The following is a 22,872-nucleotide window of genomic DNA, read 5'->3' as shown; positions in this document are numbered from 1 at the left end:
ATCTTCAGGCTTTATTTGAAAACTAGAGAGCTTTATATCCTCACCCCACCTTCCCAACCCCATGCTGGCTCAGAGAACAAGTTTAATATGCAACTGAGCATCTTAGTTGTAGTTGTCACATTTTCTTTGATATTCTTTCTTACTTCTCTGATTTAGAAAGTAACTTCATAATTTGTCCTGGTGTTTTCCTCTCTTTAAGTACAGAGTTGCCTTTTATGAATCTCTAGGAAGAATCCTTTATTTATGAGTGTCGGCAGTTCATATCTGCAAGAACTTCCCATTCATCTGTTTTTACCTCTTGGGCTGCTGGTAGTGGTAGATCATTAGTTTAATACCTGTCTTCCTAAATATGACCTCCAGTAGGAAACACTGAAAAGCATTACTGTCAAAGACATTTTTCCTAAAGACAAATAAAAATCTATTTTACTTTTAAATTCATGATTATAAAGTAAGAACATATTCTTATAAAGATCTTTATTCTTTACCATGCATACTCTGGATGAATTTAAAATTAATTTGGAGATAGGTTTTGGCATATGTGACCTTTGGTTCTTAATATGTATGTTCCATTCCATTTTGACTGTATCTCATTCTTTTTTTCATTTGACTCTAGTTTTTGTGGTTCCTTTTAATTTTAATGTAAATCGCCATTTTATATGAATGTATCTATAATGTTTTCTTATCAGTATAATAAACTCTAAGAAACTAGCTTAAATTTTTTGCTTTACCAAATATTACTTGAAATTACTGATCTCAGCTGGATCTGGGTACCAACTAATTATTTTATGGAGATAAACTTATTTGACTTATCTTTGAATGTTTTTGTATATATGTTCAGATACTAACTAGTTTACCCTCCTCAAAAAGCCAGGAAAACTTTATTTCCACTAGTTCTACTTTAAAAATCCAAATATTAAGGCTGTAATATAGTCATTATTGGTTTAGAGTAAGACTTTGCTGAATTCTTCATCCATTTATACAATTTACAAAGCATTTTGACTTATATTCTCATATATATTACATATATTCTTATATTTAACATGTGTAATACATAAACCAGCATAAATTATTCACCCATAACTGCCACACACCTTAGAAATTAGAGCATTAACAATCATTATATCCTCCTGTATTTTCCTCCCTAGAAATCTGTATCTTTCCCCTACAGATAATCACTACTCTAAATTTTGAATTTATCATTTCCTTGCTTAAACATTTTTTTTTATCACCTGTGCATGTCCCTAAGCAGTCTATTACTTGCACTTTTTCTTGAGCTCTATGAAAATAGATTTTTGCCTTTTAAAATTTATCCATAGTACTTCTCTGTAATTCATTTATTTTTGTTGCTATATGATAATCTGTTAGGTGAATATACCACAGTTTATCCATTTTTATGTCAAAAGACAGTCTGATTTCTTTCCAGGTTTTGCCATTAAGAACATACAGTCATAATTGAATATTTTTGCGTTTAGTCATTTATATGTCTCCTGGTACAGTTTGAAGAGTCTGTGTGGGATATATACTTGAGAATGGAATTTCTCCTATATATTGATACGTGCACTTTCAGTTTTACAACATTTATTGTTTCTCAAATATGTCCCTTTTTTGTTGTGATTCTTTTGAGGTACAATTTACATAACATACAACTAACCTTATAAAGTATACAATTCAGTGGCATTTAGTATATACATAATGATAGTATCTACCACCTCTGATTTCAAAACATTTTCATCACCCCAGAAAAACAAACCATTGTCCATTATATAATCACTCCCCATTCCCCACCCCCAGCCCTTGGTAATCTCTAATATGCTTTTTGCCTTTAGGGATTTGCCTATTCTGGATATATCATAAAAAAGGAATCATATAGTACATGACCTTTTGTGTCTGGATTCTTGGCATATTGTTTTCGAGGTTTATCAAAGTTGAAGCATGTATCAGTACTTCCTTTTTTGTGGCTGAATAACATTCCACTGTATGATTCTGCCACAATTTGTTTATGCATTCATCTACTGGTGGACACATGACTTACTTTCCCACCTTTTGGTTATTAATGAATCATAAATAATGCTGCTACAAACATTTGTGTGCAAGTTTCTTTGTGCACATGTTTTTAATTTATCTTGGGTATATTCCTAGGAATGCAATTGCTGGAGCTTATTTGATAATTTCTTGTTTTTTCTTGTTCATTTTCTTTTGATAAGTTTTTTTAATATTCCCCATTTGAAAATTTCAATATCAAACAAAAAAGGAAAATTCCAATATCAGAGATCTTTGGGGATATATTTTTATTTTTTATTTTTATTTAAAAAATTTTTTTAATGTTTATTTATTTTTGAGAGAGAGACACACATATAGAGCGTGAGCAGGGAAGAGGCAAAGAGATGAAGACACAGAATCTAAAGCTGACTCCAGGCTCTGAGCTGTCAGCAGAGAGCCTGATGTGGAAAATGAATCCACAAGCCGTGAGATTATGACCTGAGCCAAAGTCGGATGCTTCGCTGACTGAGCCACCCAGAAGCCCCCGGGGATATATTTTTATGTCTGTCCTTCATTGAGACTTGTTTTCTTATGTGTTTGTTGCTCTTTGATTGCCAGTTTATTTTTAATCATAGTCTGTGGGAATTTTAGGGGCCTAAATTGGGGATTAATTGTCTAAGAGAAAGTTTCTTTTGCTTCTGCTAGTGTAGGGTGTGCCACATACCTAGAAACACCTCATCTCCTTTCAAGTCCCTAGCCTAATGTGGCTATCTCTGGTTCAGTTCTTTCACTTGGTGCTAACCCAAGCCTTCTTTTCTGATTCATCTCAGAGCTGATAATAGCCATCAGGATAACCTTTTTTTTTTTTTCCCCCCAAATTTGCTTACTTCACCTTGTTCCTGCTCTAGTATCAGTTCACTTGTTTGTTTTGCTTTGAGATTGCTAGGCACCAGGAAATAGAACAGTGTGTTAAATTGCTTCATCTACCAGTTAGTTATTTTATGGCAGGGAACCCCTTTTGAGTAGTTCACTGAATAGAAGAGATCTTTGTAGATCTTCCAAAGTGTCCTATGGGTAAAATGTGTGCATTTAGAAATCTGATCATTTTTTCTTGCAGAAATTGGCAGTAGGAATACTTCTAAAGAACAATACATTTATAAAATGCAAACTTTAAGATCACTGTTCTCTTCTTGGACATTCATTGTATAAGTATCAGATATTTTGTGCCTTTTTTAAATTTTTTTTTTTTTCAACGTTTATTTATTTTTGGGACAGAGAGAGACAGAGCATGAACGGGGGAGGGGCAGAGAGAGAGGGAGACACAGAATCGGAAACAGGCTCCAGGCTCTGAGCCATCAGCCCAGAGCCCGACGCGGGGCTCGAACTCATGGACCGCGAGATCGTGACCTGGCTGAAGTCGGACGCTTAACCGACTGTGCCACCCAGGCGCCCCTTGTGCCTTTTTTAAAAACTATTCTCTGGAAGCACAGAATTAGGTCTGTATAATTTATGCCATTTGAGGCACCTGGGTGGCTTAGTTGGTTACGTGTCCAATTTCAGCTCAGGTCATGATCTCTCAGTTTGTGAGTTTGAGCCCCATGTTGGACTCTGTGCTGACAGCTCAGAACCTGGAGCCTGCTTCAGATTCCATGTCTCCCTCTCTCTCTGCCCCTCCCCCACTCTCACTCTGTCTCTCTCCCTCTCTCAAAAAATGAATAAACACTTAAAAAAATTTCATAGTTATGACCTCACCTCTGTATTGAGTGGATGAAAATGGCCTTTGTACTTCTAAATGAAATGTAATTTTGAGAAACAGTAATAGCTAATATTTATGGAGTGCTTATGTGCTGGGCACTGTTCTAAATCTTTACGTGTAATCCTCACAACTATTCTGTGAAGTAGGTATCATTATTGTCCCCATTTTATAAGTGGTAAAAGGCACAGGAAAGGCAAGTGTACTTTTCTGAAGTCACAATGTTAGTACATGATGAAGCTACAATATAAAGTCAGGCAGTTTGGCCTCAGAGTCTGTGATTAAATACTGTGCTTTTTGTAATAAATGAAAAAGTTTAGAAGTGTCACTTATTGGTAGATTTAAATGGAATGTTCCAGATTTTTTTTTTAAGTTTATTTATTTATTTTGAGAGAGACCATGAGAGCGTAAGCATGTGCATGCTGGGCAGGAGAGATGGAGAATCCCAAGCAGGCTTTGTGCTGTCAGCACAGAGCCCAGTGCAGGGCTCGATTTCACAAACCATGGTATCATGACCTGAGCCCAAACCAAGAGTTGGATGCTTAACCAACTGAGCCACTCTGATGCACTGGTTTTCTTAATTTTTGAGAAAAGTGGGATACTAATTGATTAATTTTAGTAACTTGTGCTGGATTTTTAAATTTCATTTCCTGATTTCATTTATGTCTCATCAGCTATTTGAGGCAATATATTCCATATAAAAATAATTCTTGTAGGGGCTCCTGGGTAGCTCAGCCAGTTAAGCGTCTGACTTTGGCTCAGGTCATGATCTCGTGGTTAGTGGAATTGAACCCCGCATCAGGCTCTGTGCTGACAGCTCAGGGTCTGGAGTCTGCTTCATATTCTGTCTCCTGGTCTCTCAGCCCCTTCCCTGCTCACGCTCTGTCGCACGCGCTCTCTCTCTCTCTCTCTCTCTCTTTTGTTTCTTTCTCTCTCTCCCAAAATAAATAAACATTAAAAAATTAAAAATTCTTGTAAGACTGAAATGTACTCTTTTCAGGGGTGCCTGTGTGGCTGTCAGTTAAACGTTCGACTCTTGATTTCAGCTCAGGTCATGTTCAGCTTAGGTCATGATCTCACAGTTGGTGGGATTGAGCCCCACAAGTCAGGCTCTGCACTGATAGCATGGAACCTGCTTGGGATTCTCTCTCTCCCTCTCTTTCTCTACCCCTTCCCCACTTGTGCTCTTTCTCTCTTTCAAAAATAAACATTAAAAAAATTTTTTTAGGGACTCCTGGGTGGCTCAGTCAGCTAAGTGGCCGACTTTGGCTCAGGTCATGATCTCACAGCTCATGGGTTTGAGCCATTTTTAACAGCTTTATTGAGATTTATATTTCATAAAATTCACTCATTGCAAATATCCAGTTTAATAATTCTTAGTAATTTAACTGAGTGACCCAACCATTACTGTAAATCAGGATTAGAACATTTTCATCCCCCTGGTAAGATCCTCTTATTTACAGGAAATTCTGTTCCCACCTCTAGCCCTAGGCAACCACTAATCTATTTTGTTTCCAAAAATTTGTGTTTTCTGGACATTTCATATAAATGGGAATGGTACAATGTGTGTGGTCTTTTGTGTCAGACTTCTTTTACTTATTAGCACAGGGTTTTTCGGGTTCATCCACGACATAGCACAATTCAATTATTTGTTCCTTTTTATTACTGATAGTTTTCCATTGCATACGTATACCATATTGTCTGGTTATCCACTTGTACTTTCTTATTTTTGGTAAGCTTTTTGTTTTAATTGAAGGATTGTTGACACACAAAGTTACACTAGTTTCAGGTGTACAACCTACTGATTGGACAAATCTGTATATTATGCTGTGCTCACTGCAAGTATAGCTACAGTCAGTCACCAAACAACACTATTAAAATATTATTGACTATATTCCTTATGCTGTACCTTTTATACCCCCTACTTTTTTTAATGTAATATTTTTAGACAAGATGATATTCCTGGCAGCCTTGCTGAGTATGGTATAGTGTAGTGGTGATTCAGCATTTTTTAAATGAAATTAATCTATTAATTATGGTTTGGAGTAATGTAGTGATGATTTCACTGTTTAAAACTATGTATTTGGGGACTTAAAAAAAATTTTTTTTTACATTTATTTATTTTTGAGAAACAGTGAGACAAAGTGTGAGTGGGGGAGGGGCAGAGAGAGGAGACACAGAATCTGAAGCAGGCTCCAGGCTCTGAGCAAGCGGTCAGCACAGAGCCTGATGTGGAGCTCAAACCCATGAACTGTGAGATCATGAACTGAGCTGAAGTCGGACGCTCAACTGACTGAGCCACCCAGGCGCCCCAGGGCCTTTTTTTTTTTAATGTTTATTTTTGAGAGACAGAGAGAGAGAGACAGACAGAGCACGAGTGGGGGAAGGGCAGAGAGAGAGGGAGACACAGAAGCAGGCTCCGGGCTTTGAGCTGTCAACACAGAGCCCAATGTAGGGCTTGAACCCATGAACCATGAGATCATGACCTGAGCTAAAGTCAGATGCTTAACTGACTGAGCCACCCAGACGCCCTAGGGACTATTTATTATTCTTTAACTAACTTAAAATAGACTGATAAACTTGAGTTCTTGTTTCTGCATTTTACAGTATTTCCTTCTCTGTCTGTTATTTTTGCTGCAATCAGTGTGCCTACTGTCTAATGTTTTTATAGTGCACAGACCCTTACTGAATCCTCAGGTTATTTTGCATGAATGAAATTTGAAGAAAGTGTGAAATTTGTGGCATTAATTTGCCACTTGAGATTAGTTGGTACCTTTCCTTTTCTTGAAGTTATTTGCCAGGCCCTTGCATAAGAGAGATGTTACTGGTTTTTCTGTTTTCAGAATCTGTTTTATTCCTTATCCTGCTGGTTATCAGTATTTTGTGTGAGGTATTTGGAATATAAAAGATGGCTAAAATATTAGATTTGAATTAGAACCAAGCAAATATATATTTTAAAAGGCAGAAGTAGGACATCAGTAATAATACCTTGACTAATTAGCATCTCCTAGACCTAAAAAGCATTTGCGCAAAATTTTGGTAAACATTTTTTAATCTCAATCATATGAACATTTTATCACATTTTTCCTTTAAATATCATGTTGGAATTTAAGTTATAGTGTGTTCTACAAGATTTAATAAAATGCTTTGCCTGTTTAGGAAAAAGGTGAAAATCACTTTTTGAAACTCATTTTCTGTGTAAATTTTATTGATGTTCAAGGTGCTTCACAGAATGATGATGGCTCTAGACCGAAGGATGAAGCAAGGTAAGATTTCACTTGTTCACCAAAGAATATAAGAAGAGACCAGGGAGAATAAATAACCATTTTAGTCAGAACTTTAGTTTGACTAAAGCAAAAGTTTAGACTGATACAAGAATAAAGAAATGTCAGAAAATTTAGGGTTCACAAATGTCCATCGACGGATGAATGGATAAAGAAGATGTGGTATATATATACAATGGAGTGTTACTCGGCAACCAAAAAGAATGAAATCTTGGCCATTTGCAACTACGTGGATGGAACTAGAGGGTATTTATGCGACGCGAAATTAGTCAGAGAAAGATGAATATCCTATGACATCACTCATATGAGGACTTTAAGACACAGAACACATGAACACAAGGGAAGGGAAGCAATATAAAAACAGGGAGGGGGACAAAACAGAAGAGACTCTTAAATATGGAGAACAAACGGAGGGTTACTGGAGGGGTTGTGGGAGGGGGGTGGGCTAAATGGGTAAGGGGCACTAAGGAATCTACTGAAATCATTGTTGCACTATATGCTAACTAATTTGGATGTAAATTTAAAAAAAAAAAAAAATTCAGGACTCAGTGGCACCTGGCTGGCTCAGTTGGTGGAGCATACAGCTCTTGATCGTGGGGTTGTGAGTTTGAGCCCATGTTGGGTATAGAGATTACTTAGATAATAAAATCTTTAAAAAGAAATTTAGGGCTCAAAGTAAGAAAGGAAATATTTATGAATGTTTCAAAATACTTTGCTTATTTGACTGCAGTTCTTTGGAGTAGCCCAGGGATACCCAAATTGCTAATATTTCCTTCAGCTTATTGAAAGTGAATATATTTGCACTTTTTCAAAGGCAAGGAGTTCAGAATCCCAGGGCCATCACTGGACTGTTAAATTTTTTTTTCTAGAAAAGCTGGGTTATAAGCTTTGGGTATATGGGAAGGTCGTCACCATCTATGGTATCTTCTGAGCCTTTGTTGAAAGGAGCAGTGATTTGTACCAGTTGTTCACTCTAACCCTAGATTCAGCACTTTTTTTTTTTTAAGTTTATTTATTTCTTTTAGTTATCTCTATACCCAGTGTGGGGCTCAGACTCACAATCCTGAGATCAAGAGTCGTATACTCTTCTGACTGAGGCAGCCAGGTGCCAGTGGATTCACCACTTTCATGGGCTTATCTGCCTTGACATCTAGGGCCTAAAAAGTGTTGAATGCCTTGAGTGTTAACTGATTTAAACATTTAGGTGTTTAGTGTTATGCTAGAAAACTGATAATGGGAGATAAATTTAGAAAAGGAGATGTTCCTAGTCTTAAGGCAGTAAGTAACATATCTTAGAGAGTTACAAAATCCCATTGGATTCCTCCTTTTTCCCAAACTGAGTAAACAGTGGGTAGGAAGATGATGAACCACAGAAGTCATGATCAGAAGAGAAGTGTAGAAGTATCACAGAACATAAGGGAAAATACCCTTAAAGATGGGGTATTAACGTGTTAGGTGGTGGCAGGAGAGGAGAGGTGGAGCAAGTAGAACAAAATGTTAATGGTTGTTGAAACTGAGTTGATAGGGAATTTGTGCTACTAGTTTGTCTACTTTTGTGATTTATGGGAAATTTTATAATAAAGTTAAAAAAAGACAACTCACCAAGATCTTTGGGAAAATTAAAGTGTGTAAAGCTATTCTCTTTTATCTAATAGAGATCTCCTTTCAGAGTCACTCCTGTGACAAAAACTCATCTCTTATACTAATCTCTGAAGAGGTGGAATATTAAGGACTAGTAACATCTTGTCCACGGAATAATAACTGCTTTTATTTCTCAGTGTGATTAAAAAGCAATAGAAAAGAAATATATGTATCTCTGTAGACGGGGAGACAACTCTAGCCTCTTGTGCCTCCCCTTAGTTTTATGTTTAATTAGAGTTTTGAATTCCTGAAATTTTCTCCATAATGTTTTAATATTTCAGTTTGTGTTCATCAGGTAACTCCTATTTTATATAATAAACCCATCTTTTTCCATTAATAAGTGAGAATGTCATAGAATTTTGTATGCTCATTGAAAGGTTCAGTTAAGGGGCGCCTGGGTGGCTCAGTTGGCTGACTCTTGATTTCAGTTCAGGTCATGATCTCACGGTTTATGGGATCAAATCCTGCCTTGTTGCGCTCCATGCTGACAGTATTGAACCTGTTTGGGATTTTCTCTCCCTCTCTCTCTTCTCTCCCTCTCTTCTCTCCCTCTCTCCCTTCCTTTCCCTCCCTCCCTCTCTCTCTTGCTCTCTCAAAATAAATACAATTTAAAAACAAGAAAGGTTCATTTAAGTCACTCTTTCTTTTTACAAATCTCATTATTTTTAATTTTTCTATTTTTTTTTTAAAGTACTCTCTATACCCAACGTGGGGCTCAAACTTAGTATCCCAAGATCAAGAGTCGCATGCTCTACTGACTGAGCTAGCTAGTTACTCCTACAAGTCTCATTCTTAAAGTGCTTTATGAAACCACTCTAGTCAACTGTAAATGTCTTACAAAGGCATTCCTGGAACCCTAGCTTCATGCCATTTATTTAATCAATGCTTCTACCCAAGTGAAGTAGTAATCTGAGGAATAGTGTCTTTGAGGTTTCTGAGACTGCCAGAATAATCTTTAAGCATGTCTTTTGTGTTAAGTATGAATTCCTTTATGTTAGCTTTTACTCCAGAGAGTGTATCTCTGAGATGATGGGTTTGAAAAGCATTTTGTAAACTGTCAAATGCTGTTAAATGTTACTACACAATGATCATGGCCATGACTGGCTTTTTCCCTTTGCTTTTATTTGCTTACTTCATAACTATAAGACTAAAAAGCAGGGCAGTATATACCCAGTGAACAAGGGTTTTGTGCCCCTCCCCTCCAATTTCTTGCCCAGTTATCATTTAGGAAGATACTAAACAACTTTAGGTTACATTACCTTTTTGTCCTAATTCAGGCCCTATTGTATACTGTGAATATAGTCTTGTTAGTCTGCTTTCCTCTGTAGCATGTCTGGATGTCCTATATTATTCAACATTGTCTTCTGTCATTTTTATGAAGTTCAAGATGATTGGCACCTAGTATTTAAGATTTTGTTGTTAGAAGTACTTTATTGGCTGTTAGGACCTTACTGTATTAGCATCTTGGTTCTCCAGGGTTCTTTATCCTGTCCATAAACATCTGGGCTTATGTATAAGTTAGATATATATGCATGGTGAGATAAACAGAGGTTTATAAGAATGGGGAGCAGAGGAACAAAGCCATAGTAGCATGTAATTAGTAGCTAATTCCTTTTAAAGATAATGGAGGTGGTGAGTTCACACTGACAATTCTATACAGTGTATAGGTTTCCACGTTTTCAAAATCCATTTCAAGTTTTAGTTTCACACCCATTTACTAAAAGAACTAAAATAAACCACCAGTGCTCTTTTAGTATGGCTATGTTTCTCAAACTTCAGAGTGTATCAGAATCACTTGGAAGACTTGTTCAACCACAGATTACGGTCTTATCTCCAGTTCCCAATTTGTTAGGTCTACGTTTGGGCCTACGATTTGCACTTCTCAGAAGTTTCCAGGTGATGCCTATAGTGTTAGACCACGCCATACACTTTGAGAAACACTATGGTTAGACTTACAGGTATTTCTTAGATTACAACAAACTGTTTTGGGAAATTTTTTCAGTTATGTAATGAAGTCTATTTCTTGAAAATCTAGGCTTACAGAATTGTCATTCTGCCTTAATCTTATGCTCTTTTACTTCAGAACTAGTTTGAATTTTGTTTCTTCTCGAACTGTTTTTATTACTAGAAAATAATACATGATGGTTTTAAAAAATGTAAATCAGGGGGCGCCTGGGTGGCTCATTCAGTTGAGCGTCCGACTTCAGCTCAGGTCATGATCTCACAGTCTGTGAGTTCGAGCCCCGCGTCGTGCTCTGTGCTGATAGCTCAGAGCCTGGAGCCTGCTTCGGATTCTGTGTCTTCTTCTCTCTCTGCCCCTCCCCTGCTCATGCTCTCTCTCTGTCTCAAAAATAAATAAAAATTAAAAAAAAATGTAAATCAGTATATAAACCAAAATTATGTAAGCTTCATGGAAGAAATAGCATTTGACCTAAGACCATAAAGCATAGTTGTAATTTGGTTTTGCATGCCTTGGGAAATTGGACAGGGGAAGGGGTTCTAGGTGGAAGGAAGAAAAACAGTTATAGAGATGGGGAACAACATAGGGTGTGTTGTTAGAAATCTTCACTCACAGTGTCTAGCTAAAAATAGGGTAATTGAAAGGGGAAAATGGTAGGTGGTGAATTTGAGAGTAGAATCCATTAGTTAATATTTGTTGTCTCTTCTATGTCAGGCAGTATGAGCATGTTTCCTGTCATTTCACTTAATCTTAAACACTTTTGTGAGGTAGATAGGTATGGATCATTTTTATGGGTGATAAGAAAACTAAGCCTAAGAAAGGGAAAGGAACTTGCCTGAGTTAATAGTGTAGTGGCACAGTTGAACCTGCAATTGCCTTACCTTCAGAGCCTGAACTCATAATTGTCATGCTTTACTGCGACCTAAAGTGTTAGTTATTTTTAGTGTTACATAGGTTGGGGCCAGATGGAGGTTTTGGTTTGTAAATATAGGTATCCCTCATTTTGTGCTTTGCAGATATTTTGATTTTTTTTTTTTTAAACAAACTAAAGGTTTGTGGGAACCCTGCATTGAGCAAATCTGTCAGTGCCATTATTTTCTTTTTTTTAATTTTTTTTTAACGTTTGTTTATTTTTGAGACAGAGAGAGACAGAGCATGAGCAGGGGAGGGGCAGAGAGAGAGAGAGACACAGAATCCGAAACAGGCTCCAGGCTCTGAGCTGTCAGCACAGAGCCCGACGCAGGGCTTGAACTCACAGACCATGAGATCATGACCTGAGCCGAAGTCGGACGCTCAACCAACCGAGCCACCCAGGTGCCCCAATGTGCCATTATTTTTAATAACATTCACTTGTGTCTCTCTCACATTTTGATAATTCTTGCTCTGTTTCAAACTTTGTCATTATTATGTTTGTAATGGTAATCTGTGGTCAGTGATCTTTGATGTTACTATTGTAATTGTTTGGGGGCACCACAGACTCTGCCCATATACAACAGTGAACTTAACTGATAAATGTTGTGGGTGTTTTAACTGCTCCACTGATAGGCTGTTCCCCATCCCTCTCCTTGGGCCTCCTTGTTCCCTGAGTCACAACGGTTAGGCCAGTTAATAACCCTACAGTGGTCTTTAAGTGCTGAAGTGAAAGGAAGAATAGCATGTCTCTCACTTGAAATGAAAAGCTAGAAATGATTAATCTTAGTGAGGAAAGCATGTTGAGAGCCTAGATAGGCCAGAAGCTAGGCTTCTTGTGCCAAACAGCTAGCTAAGTTGTGAGTGCAAAGGAAAAGTTCTTGAAATTAAAAGTGCTATTTCAGTGAACACACAAATGGTAAGAAAACAGACTTACTGTTGATATGGAGACTGTTTCAGTGGTCTGGATAGATCAAACCAGCTACAACATTCCCTTAAGCCAAAACCTAATCCAGAGCAAGACTCTAATTCTCTTCAATTCTGTGAAGGCTGAGAGAGGTGAGGAAACTGCAGAAGAAAATTTGAAGCCAGTAGTGGTTGGTTCATGAGGTTTAAGGAAGGAAACAATCTCTGTTTACATAAAAGTACAAGATGAAGCAGCAAGTTATCAAGAAGATGTAGCTAATTAATGAAGGTGGCTACACTAAACAACAGATTTTCAGTGTAGATGAAACAGCCTTATATTGGAAGAAGATGCCATCTAAGACTTTCATAGCTGGAGAGGAGAAGGTTAATGCCTGGCTTCAAAGGATAGGCTGACTGGCTTGCTAGGGCCTATTGCAGCTGCTGACTTTAAGTTGAAGCCAGTGCTCAGTGACCATTCCAGAAATCCTAGGGCCCTTAAGAATTATGCTAAATCTACTCTGCCTGTGCTCTGTAAATAGAACAACAAAGCCTGGATGATAGCACATCTGTTTACAACGTTTATTGAATATTTTAAGCCCCCTGTTGAGACTTACTACTCAGAAAAAAGATTCTTGGAAATGTTACTGCTAATTGGCAATGCGTCTGGTCACCTAGAGCTCTGATGCTGATGTGTAACAAGGTTAAGGTTTTCATGCCTGCTAATACAGCATCCATTCTGCAGCCCATGGATCAAGGGATAATTTTGTCTCTCAAGTTTTATTATTTAAGAAATACATTTCTTAAGGCTATGATTGCTGTAGGTAGTGATTTCTCTTATGGATCTGGGCAAAGTAATAACTTTCTGGAAAGGATTAACCATTCTAGATGCCATTAAGAGCATTTGTGATTCATGGGAGGAGGTCACAATATCAACATTATCAGGAGTTGGAAAAAAAATTTTTCCAGTTCTCATGGGTGACTTTGAGGGGTTTGAGACTTCAGTGGAGGAAGTAATTGCAGATGTGGCAAAAATAGCGAGAGCCAGAATTAGTGGAACCTGAAGATATGACTGAATTGCTGCAATCTCATGTCAAAACTTAAATGGATGAGGAGTTGTTTCTTATGGATGAGTTCAAGAAAGGGGTTTCTTAGGATCAAATCTATTCCTAGTAAAGAAGCTGTGCAGATTGTCGAAATGACAAAAAGGATTTGGAATATTACACAAACTCAATTGATTAAACAGCAGCAGGTTTTAGGAGAATGGACTCCAATTTTGAAAGAAGTTCTACTTCAGTAAAATGCTATCAAACAGCATTGCTACAGAGAAATCTTTTCTGAAAGGAGGAATCAATTGTTGTGGCTGACTTCATTGTTTTCTTAAGAAATTGCCACAGCCACCCCAACCTTCAGCAACCACCACCACCCTGATCAGTCGGCAACCATCAATATCAAGGCAAGACCCTCCACTAGCAAGGAGATTAAGACTTGAATCACATTCAGTGTGGATGATGGGTAGGATTTTTTTAGTAACAAAGTATTTTTACATTAAGGTAAGTAAAATTTTTTTTAAACATAAGGCTATTGCACATTTAATAGACTGCAGTATAGTGTAAACATAACTTATATGCACTGGGAAACAAAAATATTGACTTTATTGCAGTGGTCTAGAACTGATACTGCTGAGGTATGCCTGTATAGGCTCATAGAATCCTTCTGTGGAGAGGAAGGTCTCTAAAAGTATTTGGGGCATTGGCATGATCAAAACTCCATAGGAAATTTATTTTATTTGGTAATCGTGTATAGCTTGTATTATCTGGTGGCGAGTGAAGGTGGGGGAGACCTATGTGGGAAGTTGTATAGTAATACAGTGAGCAATAAGGAGGGTTAGAACTGGGGCAATGGTGGTAGAAGAGTAGGGAGAGAATGTGGAAGTGAAATCAGTGAGACTTAGGTATTAAGCATCAAGAGGAACAGGAGAGAAGAAAAGTCAAGTTGCCTGGGAGGATAGCAGTGCCACCATAGAATCAGACCATGAGAGGAATACTAGCCTTACAATTGGAGAATTATTCTAGATCTCCTGCATTTAGTTGATAATTTGGTACCAGAGGATGGGAATGCAACAAGGATAAGTGATTGGATTTGGGAACCGTTTTAGAGATGATCTTTGAAATCATAAAATTTGAGACTCTAGGGAAAAATTCAGAACAGAACCATAGGAACCTATATTTAGTGAATGGGAGGAAGAAGACAAATTGAAGAAGAGATGGTTAGAAGTGGGCATACAAGATTAACTCGAAGAAGTTAAGAGAAAATGGTTTTAAAAGATGAGGTAATTGGGGCACCTGGGTGGCTCAGTTGATTAAGCTTCTGACTCTTGATTTTGGCTCAGGTCATGATCTCACAGTTCGTGAGATAGAGCCTCACAGTGGACTCTGTGCAGACAGCTCTGAGTCTGCTTGTAATTCTCTCTGCCCCTCTCTTTCTCTGCCCCTTCCCCCCTTGCACACGCACTCTCCCAAAATAAGTAAACCAACTTAAAAGATGGAGTATTTAATGCTGTCAAATACTGCAGAAGAGAATGAGATACTAGACTAATTAAGCCAAGGAAAACTGGCTATATATGGAAAAAGAAAAAATCAAGTTAGAGCTTTATCTTGTCCAAGATCAGAGTAGATTCCAGGTTGACTTTAAAATTGAGTTCAGAGGTGCTTGGGTGGCTCAGTCAGTTAACCCAGCTCTTGGTTTTGGCTCAGGTCATGATCTCACGGCTTCATGGGTTTGAGCCCCACATCGGGCTCTGTGCTGACAGCGCGGAACCAGCTTGGGATTCTCTCTCGCTGCCCCTCCCCCCATTCATGCTGTCTCTGTCTCAAAATAAATAAACTTAAAAAATTTAAAAGAAAATTGAGTTCAAAAAAATTAAATTATAAAACCTTTAGGAGAAAATGTGAATAGTGAACTTATTTCTGAATAAATTTGATTATATAGGAATATAAAGCTCTTCTGTGCATTTTATTTTCCAGTATGTGATCTATTCTGGAGAATGTTCCATGTGCACTCAAGAAGAATGTGTATTTTGCTGCTTTAGGATGAAATGTTCTGTATATATTTGTTAAGTCCATCCAGTCCAGTGTGTCATTCAAAGCCATTGTTTCCTTGTTGATTTTCATTTAGATGATCTGTCCATTGCTGTAAGTGGGGTGTTGAAGTCCCCTACTATTATGGTATTATTATCAATGAGTTTCTTTATGTTTGTGATTAATTGATGTATATATTTGGGTACTTTCACATTTGGAGCATAAATGTTTACAATTGTTACATCTTGTTGGATAGACCCCTTAATTATGATATAATTCCCTTTTTCATCTCTTGTTAACAGCCTTTATTTTAAAACCTAGATTGTCTGATATAAGTATGGCTACTCCGGCTTTCTTTTGGCGACCATTAGCATGATAGATGGTTCTCTATCCCCTTACTTTCAATCTGAAGGTGTCTTTAGGTCTAAAATGGGTCTCTTGTAAACAGCGTATAGATGGATCTTGTTTTCTTTTCCGTTTTATTACCCTGTGTCTTTTGATTGGAGCATTTAGTCCATTGATGTTTAGAGTGAGTATGAAAGGTATGAATTTATTGCCATTATGTTGCCTGTAGAGTTAGAGTTTCTGGTGGTGGTCTCTGGTCCTTCCTAGTCTTTGTTGCTTTTGGTCTTTTTAGGGTTTTTTTTGTTTTTGTTTTTTGGTTTTTTTCCCCAATCTTTACTACCCTGAGAGAATCCCTGTTAAAATTTCTTGCAGAGCTGGTTTAGTGGTCATGAACTCCTTTAGTTTTTGTTTGTCTGGGAAACTTTTATCTCTCCTATTTTGAATGACAGTCTTGCTGGGTAAAGAATTCTTGGCTGCACATTTTCCCGATTCAGCATATTGAATATATCCTACCACTCCTTTCTGGGCTGCCAAGTTTCTGTGGATAAGTCTGCTGTGAACCTGATCTGTCTTCTCTTGTAGGTTAAGTACTTTTTTTCCCTTGCTGCTTTCATGATTCTTTTCCTTGCCTGTTTTGTGAATTTGACTATAATATGCCTTGATGATAGTCGGTTTTTGTTGAATCTAATGGGAGTTCTCTGTGCCTCCTGGGTTTTGATGTCTGTGTCTTTTCCCAAGTTAGGAAAGTTTTCCACTATGATTTGCTCACATACACCATCTACCCCTTTTTCTCTCTCTTCATCTTCTGGGACTCTTATGATTCCGATGTTTTTCCTTAATGAGTCACTAAATTCCCTAATTCTTATATCATGCTCTTTTGCCTTAGTCTCCCTCTTTTTTTCTGCTTCATTATTCTCCATAAGTTTGTCCTCCATATCACTGATTCGCTGCTGTGCTTTATCCATCCTTCCCACCGTGGCATCCATTCAAGATTGCAGCTCAGTTACAGTATTTTTAATTTCATCCTGACTAGCTTTTACTTCTTTTGTCTCCACAAAAAGGGATTCTAATCTGTTTTCAACCCCAGCTAGTTCCTCTGTGTATTTTCAAATATAGAATTAAAAGCGGATGACAGATACTTAACCAATATGAAAAGCGATAAATTGATATCCTCAGATTATAAAAGGATCTTACAAATAATAAGTAGAACTATTCTCTTATAACAGAAAAATGTATAAAAGATGTATACAATTCATGGAAGAAGAAACTCTAATGGCTTATAAATGAAATATTGTTGAACATTAACATTTTTATTTACCAAATTAGTAAAGACTTCAAAATATTTAAATACTTTATGGTGAAGTGGACATTTTCATAACTAGCTGATGGGAGAACAGATTATTATCTTTGAAAATATTTTTAGTAATATTAAATTAAATATTAAAATATCTTCAAGATATTTGTATACTTTAACCCAGGTGTTCTATTCTGACTTTCTGTAGGAAATAGGAATTACCTCCTCTTCCCCCACCAAAAGAAAAGAAAATGATTAGATGATATTTCTATGTATTAGAATTTTCTATGGTCATTAGATATTATAAATGTTTTTTTAATAATTTGGGGAAAATGCCCAGTATATAATGAGTAATAAAACAAACATTTGCTCAAGATAGGAAACATTGTATGATTACATACAGAGCCGGTGAAATAGGACTGGCAAGAGATAGTTCCATGTCTTAATGGTAATGATCTCCAGAAGGCAGGACTGAAGGTGATTTTTATTTTATGATTAGAAGTTGTTTTTCACTTTGAAAAGTGAAAGTCTTTGAAAAACTAAAATATACTAAGTTCTTTAGCATAAATACAAAAAGTTATAATGAAGGAAAAAAGAAAGAACTGTTTTGAAGAGCAGTTAGGATTGAGGAAGTGTTTTAGGTTGAGGGGTTTGATTGTGTTTATGAACCGAGAGAAAAGATCTGGAAGAAGGAAGATGATGGAAGATAGAAGAAAGGTGTTAAATGATGATGGAAAGTCCTAGAAGATACAGGCTGAAATCAAAAACACAAAGACAAATTAGCCTTGAAGTAGTGAAGAGACATTTTTCCCCCAAGAGGGGAAACAAATAAATGAAGATGATAAGAGCACAGAGAAATTTTTTTTGATTGGTTTTTCCTTTTTTTAATGAAAGTTTATTCTTAAATGTACAATAGGAACTAAGACAACACTTCATCCTAGCTATAGTTGGCAATAGATGCTGTAACAGACAGGGAATTCAGATGTTTAAACAGGAATAGAATTAAGGAACACCATTGCCTCAGGCACAAGAACAGGTTACTTTTTGTCAGGTTTCTTTCCTTTTTTTCCCTTTTTTGTTTAAGAGAGTTCAAGCAGGGGAGAAGGTTGTGGGGGGGGGGAGGGAAGGAAGGGGGAAGGATCTCAGCAGGCTTCACGCTGAGCATGGAGTCCTACATGGGGCTCAATCCCACAACCCTGTGATCATTGACCTGAGCCAAAATCAGGAGTTGGAACTCAACTGACTAAGCCATCCAGGCTTAGAAATCTTTCCAGATTTCTTAATTCCACCTGTAGGCCCTTCCCTGCAGCCTTTGATTTTAGTTCCTTGAGTTTCTTTTCTTCTTTCTGTTTCTGCTTGAGTGTTTTATCTTCCTTGTTCATCTTCTTGGGCTGTCTCAGGGGCTTCTGCCACCTTCTCAGCTGGACATGGCACCTACCTCCCCTTTGAAACGGAGAAGGTTTAAGGTAGATGAGACAATTGAAGGATAGCAGATAATCATCATGTTAGGGAAGAGGCAGGATGACGGTCATCTACAGATTGGAAATGTGGTCAAAAGTAGATTTAATATGTAGAAAATGGTTGATTTCCAAGCAGTATGTATAGTCCAGTTGAAGTTGTTAAATAAGGTCAACTGTAGCTTTTGTCTCAGTCTCTAAAATGAGCAAGCTATAGGAAACTGATGCCTGCCAGTATAAAAAGATGGAGACTGAAGAAACAGTTTTAATTTCTTTTTGTCTTTTGCCTAAGTCTCTTTAATTGTACAGCACCTAGTAAAAGTCCTTTGCCCTACCAAATTACTATTAATTTTTATTAGTATTAATTTTAATATTAATACACCAATCCCAATGAACCTGTGGTGTAGGCTGTCATAGTCCTCTGTCATTTCCAGTTTTTTAGCTCCTAGGAGATTTGAGCTGTGATTTCTTCTTTTTAACAGGAAAAAAGGTGCTCACTTTGGCGGCACATACACTAACAGGAGGGAAGAAAAGACTTTATCTTATTAGACATTGGTAGTGAAAATCTACAGACTTTTCTTTCTTTCTTCTTTCTTTTTTTTAAATTTTTTAATGTTTACTCAGTTTTGAGAGACAGAGAGCAAGCAAGGGTGGGGCAGAGGGAGAGAGGGAGATACAGAATCTGAAGCAGGCTCCAGGCTCCAAGCTGTCAGCACAGAGCCCGATGCAGGGCTCGAACTCACAAGCTGTGAGATCATGACCTGAGCCAAAGTCAGATGCCTAACTGACTGAGCCACCCAGGCATCCCTACAGACTTTTCTTTATTGGGCACAGTGGGAAATTTATGAGGACCTTTATAGAACAGTCTACTCCTTTAATTTGGTATTTTACCTAGTTTATTTACTCTGCTAAAATAGACCTGATTTTGCACCTGGAACATTATTTATTATTACTTGTTGGCCCCTGAGAATAGTAGTAGAAAAAGTAAATGAAGGATTAGTTGTAATGAAAAGATTGTTTGGGGTTAGGGGATGTTGGACTATAGTGAAGGAATGAAAGGTACTAGGAGAAGTAGTACCCTGGGATGGAACCCAAGTGGGACTTGAAGAGAGCTGATGGACTGTGAATATAGAGTGGGTTAAAGACCATGATGAGACTGAATCAAAGATACGGTGGGAGGCAGGTAGAAGAAGTAGAACGTTGTAGGTAGAGAGATTTGTGAGTTTAAGACCTAGGAAGGAGGAACAATTTCTAAGTATCAAGGATATTTAAGGAGTCATCCTACTACCCAGATTGTGTTAGAAGAGTAAACAGCATGGATGTTGAAATCTCCAAAATTTTAATCCTCAACCCCAGGATATTGCATTTTTGAATCCAGTTTCTGGATTTCCCCTTTGTCATAGCAGATTTACCTCATGTCCCGAATGTTTCTCCTTCCTCACATATACCTGAAACTTGACTAGCACTGACGTGCATGGAGATTTAAGTATCTTTTCTTTGGTCAAATAACTTCTTAATAGCAGAGCCAGAGCTAGAAACCTCAATTTCCCACTTTTGGTCCATTCTGCCATTTGTTGTGTACCTTCTAAAAGGCATTAAGAACCTTAATTAGTTCTTAATATTTTTAAGAACTAACTAGTAATGTGTTGAAATAGTATGGAGAGGCAAATACTCAGAGTCTTAAAGGGGTATGCTACTCAAAAATGGGTTTGGAACTCAGCACCTAGGGGTAGAGGAGCAGTGTCAAAGCTGACTCTTCCTGCATTCAGTTCATATTCTGGGGTGACTTGGCCTTCCTGTAGGAGTCAACACTAACCAGGTGCTGACTGCCCGTTACTGAGCTGTTCCTTTTATTCAAAATAAGCATTTGAGGGGCGCCTGGGTGGCTCAGTCGGTTAAGTGGCCGACCTCGGCTCAGGTCATGATCTCACAGTCCATGAGTTCGAGCCCCGCATCGGGCTCTGTGCTGACAGCTCAGAGTCTGGAGCCTGTTTCAGATTCTGTGTCTCCCTCTCTCTGACCCTCCCCCGTTCGTGCTCTGTCTCTCTCTGTCTCAAAAATAAATAAACGTTAAAAAAAAATTAAAAAAAAAAACAAAACAAAATAAGCATTTGAGGCACCCACAAGGCAGTCTTGTCATATCTTACTATTCACACAGATCACCTGGGGATCTTATTGAAATTCTAGTTCTGATATAGTGGCTCCTGGGAGAGGAGTGCAAGATTGTGTATTTCTTTTTTTTTTTTTTTTAACGTTTTTGAAATGTTTATTTATTTTGAGAGAGAGAGTGAAGAGGGGCAAAGAAAGAAGAGAAAGAATCCCAAGCAGGCTCCTCACTGTCAGCATGAGCCCGATGCAGGGCTTGATCCCACAAGACATGAGGTCATGACCTGAGCCAAAATCAAGAGTCAGTCACCCAACCAGCTGAGCCACCTGGGCACCTCAAGATTGTGCTTTTCTAATAAGCCTCCTGTGTATTGCCTTTGCTTCTTTTCCATATTTTGAGTTCCATACTTTGAGTAGAAAAACCCTAAAGAACTTTAGGGGAGGGGCACCTGGGTGGCTCAGTCGGTTAAGCAACCGACTTCTCAGGTCATGATCTTGCGGTTCGTGAGTTTGAGCCCCGCATCGGGCTCTGTGCTGACAGCTCAGACCCTGGAGCCTGCTTTGGATTCTGTGTTTCCCTCTCTCTCTGCCTCTCCCCTGGTTGCACTCTCTCTCTCTCTCTCTCTCAGGAAATGAATAAACATTAAAAAATTTAAAAAACTTTAGGGGAACATAGTTTGAATATGATTTAATATGTGGTCATGCCTCTCAATATTAATTTCTTGAATTGATTAGATATTACTTTGTTCAGGCTTATTCTGAATAATTAATACTGTAGTATGGATTGATACTGCATAGTGGTTTGCTGCTTACCAGATAGTAGATAGCAGAGCCTTAGCTGAGGCTTCTTCAAACTGTCTAAACTAACGCTCTGCTGTCTAATTCATGGCTAGGTTTCCCTGGGAAAAGTAATCAAGTATATTTAGCTGACAGTGGTAAAAACTTTCAATCTGACATTACTGTCCTCCCCTCTCTTTTCTTTCTTTCAATTTATGTCATTGCTTTGAAGAAATAACACCTCCCTTTTAAAAAAGGTCTGTGGGCACCTCTGTTCTAATCACTAATTTTCAACATTTTGTATACCGTTTTCTGGGATGGAAAGAAAACACCTTGTCTCTGGAAAATAAGTATACTTCTTTCTTCTGCCATAAAACAGTCAACCCTACCCTAAAACTGAAGAATATTAAGGGCCAATGGAAACCAGGAAAATTATGGTGACATTATCTGGGCTTGAAATAAAATAGTGCCCTTTCTAAGGCATTGGGATTTTGAGAATTTGACTCTGTTCCTGCTTATACAGGGCCTCCAAAGACTTAATTTGAAATCTGAACCAGCATACCTAATAGTTTTGAAGAGTCCCACATGTTTCTGTTGCCCTTAGGCAACTCCTCACTCTTGCTGCTGGGTGGGCTCTGAGGGTTACATATAAGACTCTACCCAAGGGCTATTCACGTACTTGATAAGGCCGGCCAGAAATTTTAAGTTTTGGTCTTGTTTTTTATTAAATTCAGTGAACATTCATTTTCCCCTCCCTTTCCCCGCTTCTTACCCAGAACAAATCCAAATGGATCAGATGAACCTGAGGATTCAGGGGCTGGTGAAAATAGGAAGGTCAATGGGAATAATTCTCCATCACTCTCAAATGGCGGTTTTAAACCTTCTAGGCCTCCAAGACCTTCACGACCACCTCCACCTACCCCACGTAGACCAGGTGTGTATTCCAGCCACACACTAGGGATGTAACTGTCAGTACTGTGATTATAAATAACGTTCTGTTTGGGAATTGATCCTCAGATAAGAATCAGGAGACTCTTTCAGGTTGGTTTTCTAGCGGTATTTTTATATTTAAGATTTTGGCCCAGAATGATCTTTCTGTAGGTAGACAAAGGTATGCTTTTCCATAAGTTTTTCTTCTAGGGAAAATCTATTGAGGCAAGTGGTTTATTGAAAATGAGAAATAAAATGAGAGCCCTATGTGCATTATTCATATTGTCAGGGATCTGGTTGCTTTTCTCATTATATCCTTTAAAAAGACAATTAGTAAATGGTGAGTAACCCAACAATGCTAAATGATATTCAGATTTTGAAGCAAAATTTATACAACCAATGAACACATTTTGTGTAGTAAAAATGTTAACAGCTCTAGGTAGAATATCCATT

The 22,872-nt window shown here is 37.8% G+C and overlaps 1 protein-coding gene across 3 annotated transcripts in view; it reads left to right on the top strand.

Moving 5' to 3' along the window:
- ITCH (itchy E3 ubiquitin protein ligase) overlaps positions 1-22,872 on the top strand; it is a 146,566-nt gene that overhangs the window by 68,132 nt on the left and 55,562 nt on the right. For all 3 annotated transcript variants that reach the window (XM_047069359.1, XM_047069360.1, XM_047069361.1), the window contains 2 exons: positions 6,954-6,999; positions 22,266-22,423. In XM_047069359.1, coding sequence (XP_046925315.1) covers positions 6,954-6,999; positions 22,266-22,423 — 204 coding nt within the window. The remainder of the gene's footprint in view (positions 1-6,953; positions 7,000-22,265; positions 22,424-22,872) is intronic.

The sequence above is a fragment of the Lynx rufus genome, unplaced genomic scaffold (assembly GCF_022079265.1).
Source record: "Lynx rufus isolate CCGP_SWC_20201006 ecotype Redwood Valley unplaced genomic scaffold, mLynRuf1.p SCAF_8, whole genome shotgun sequence".
Taxonomy (NCBI): Eukaryota; Metazoa; Chordata; class Mammalia; order Carnivora; family Felidae; genus Lynx; species Lynx rufus.
The sequence above is the reverse complement of the archived record's forward strand: the minus strand, read 5'-3'. Positions and strand labels throughout refer to the sequence as shown.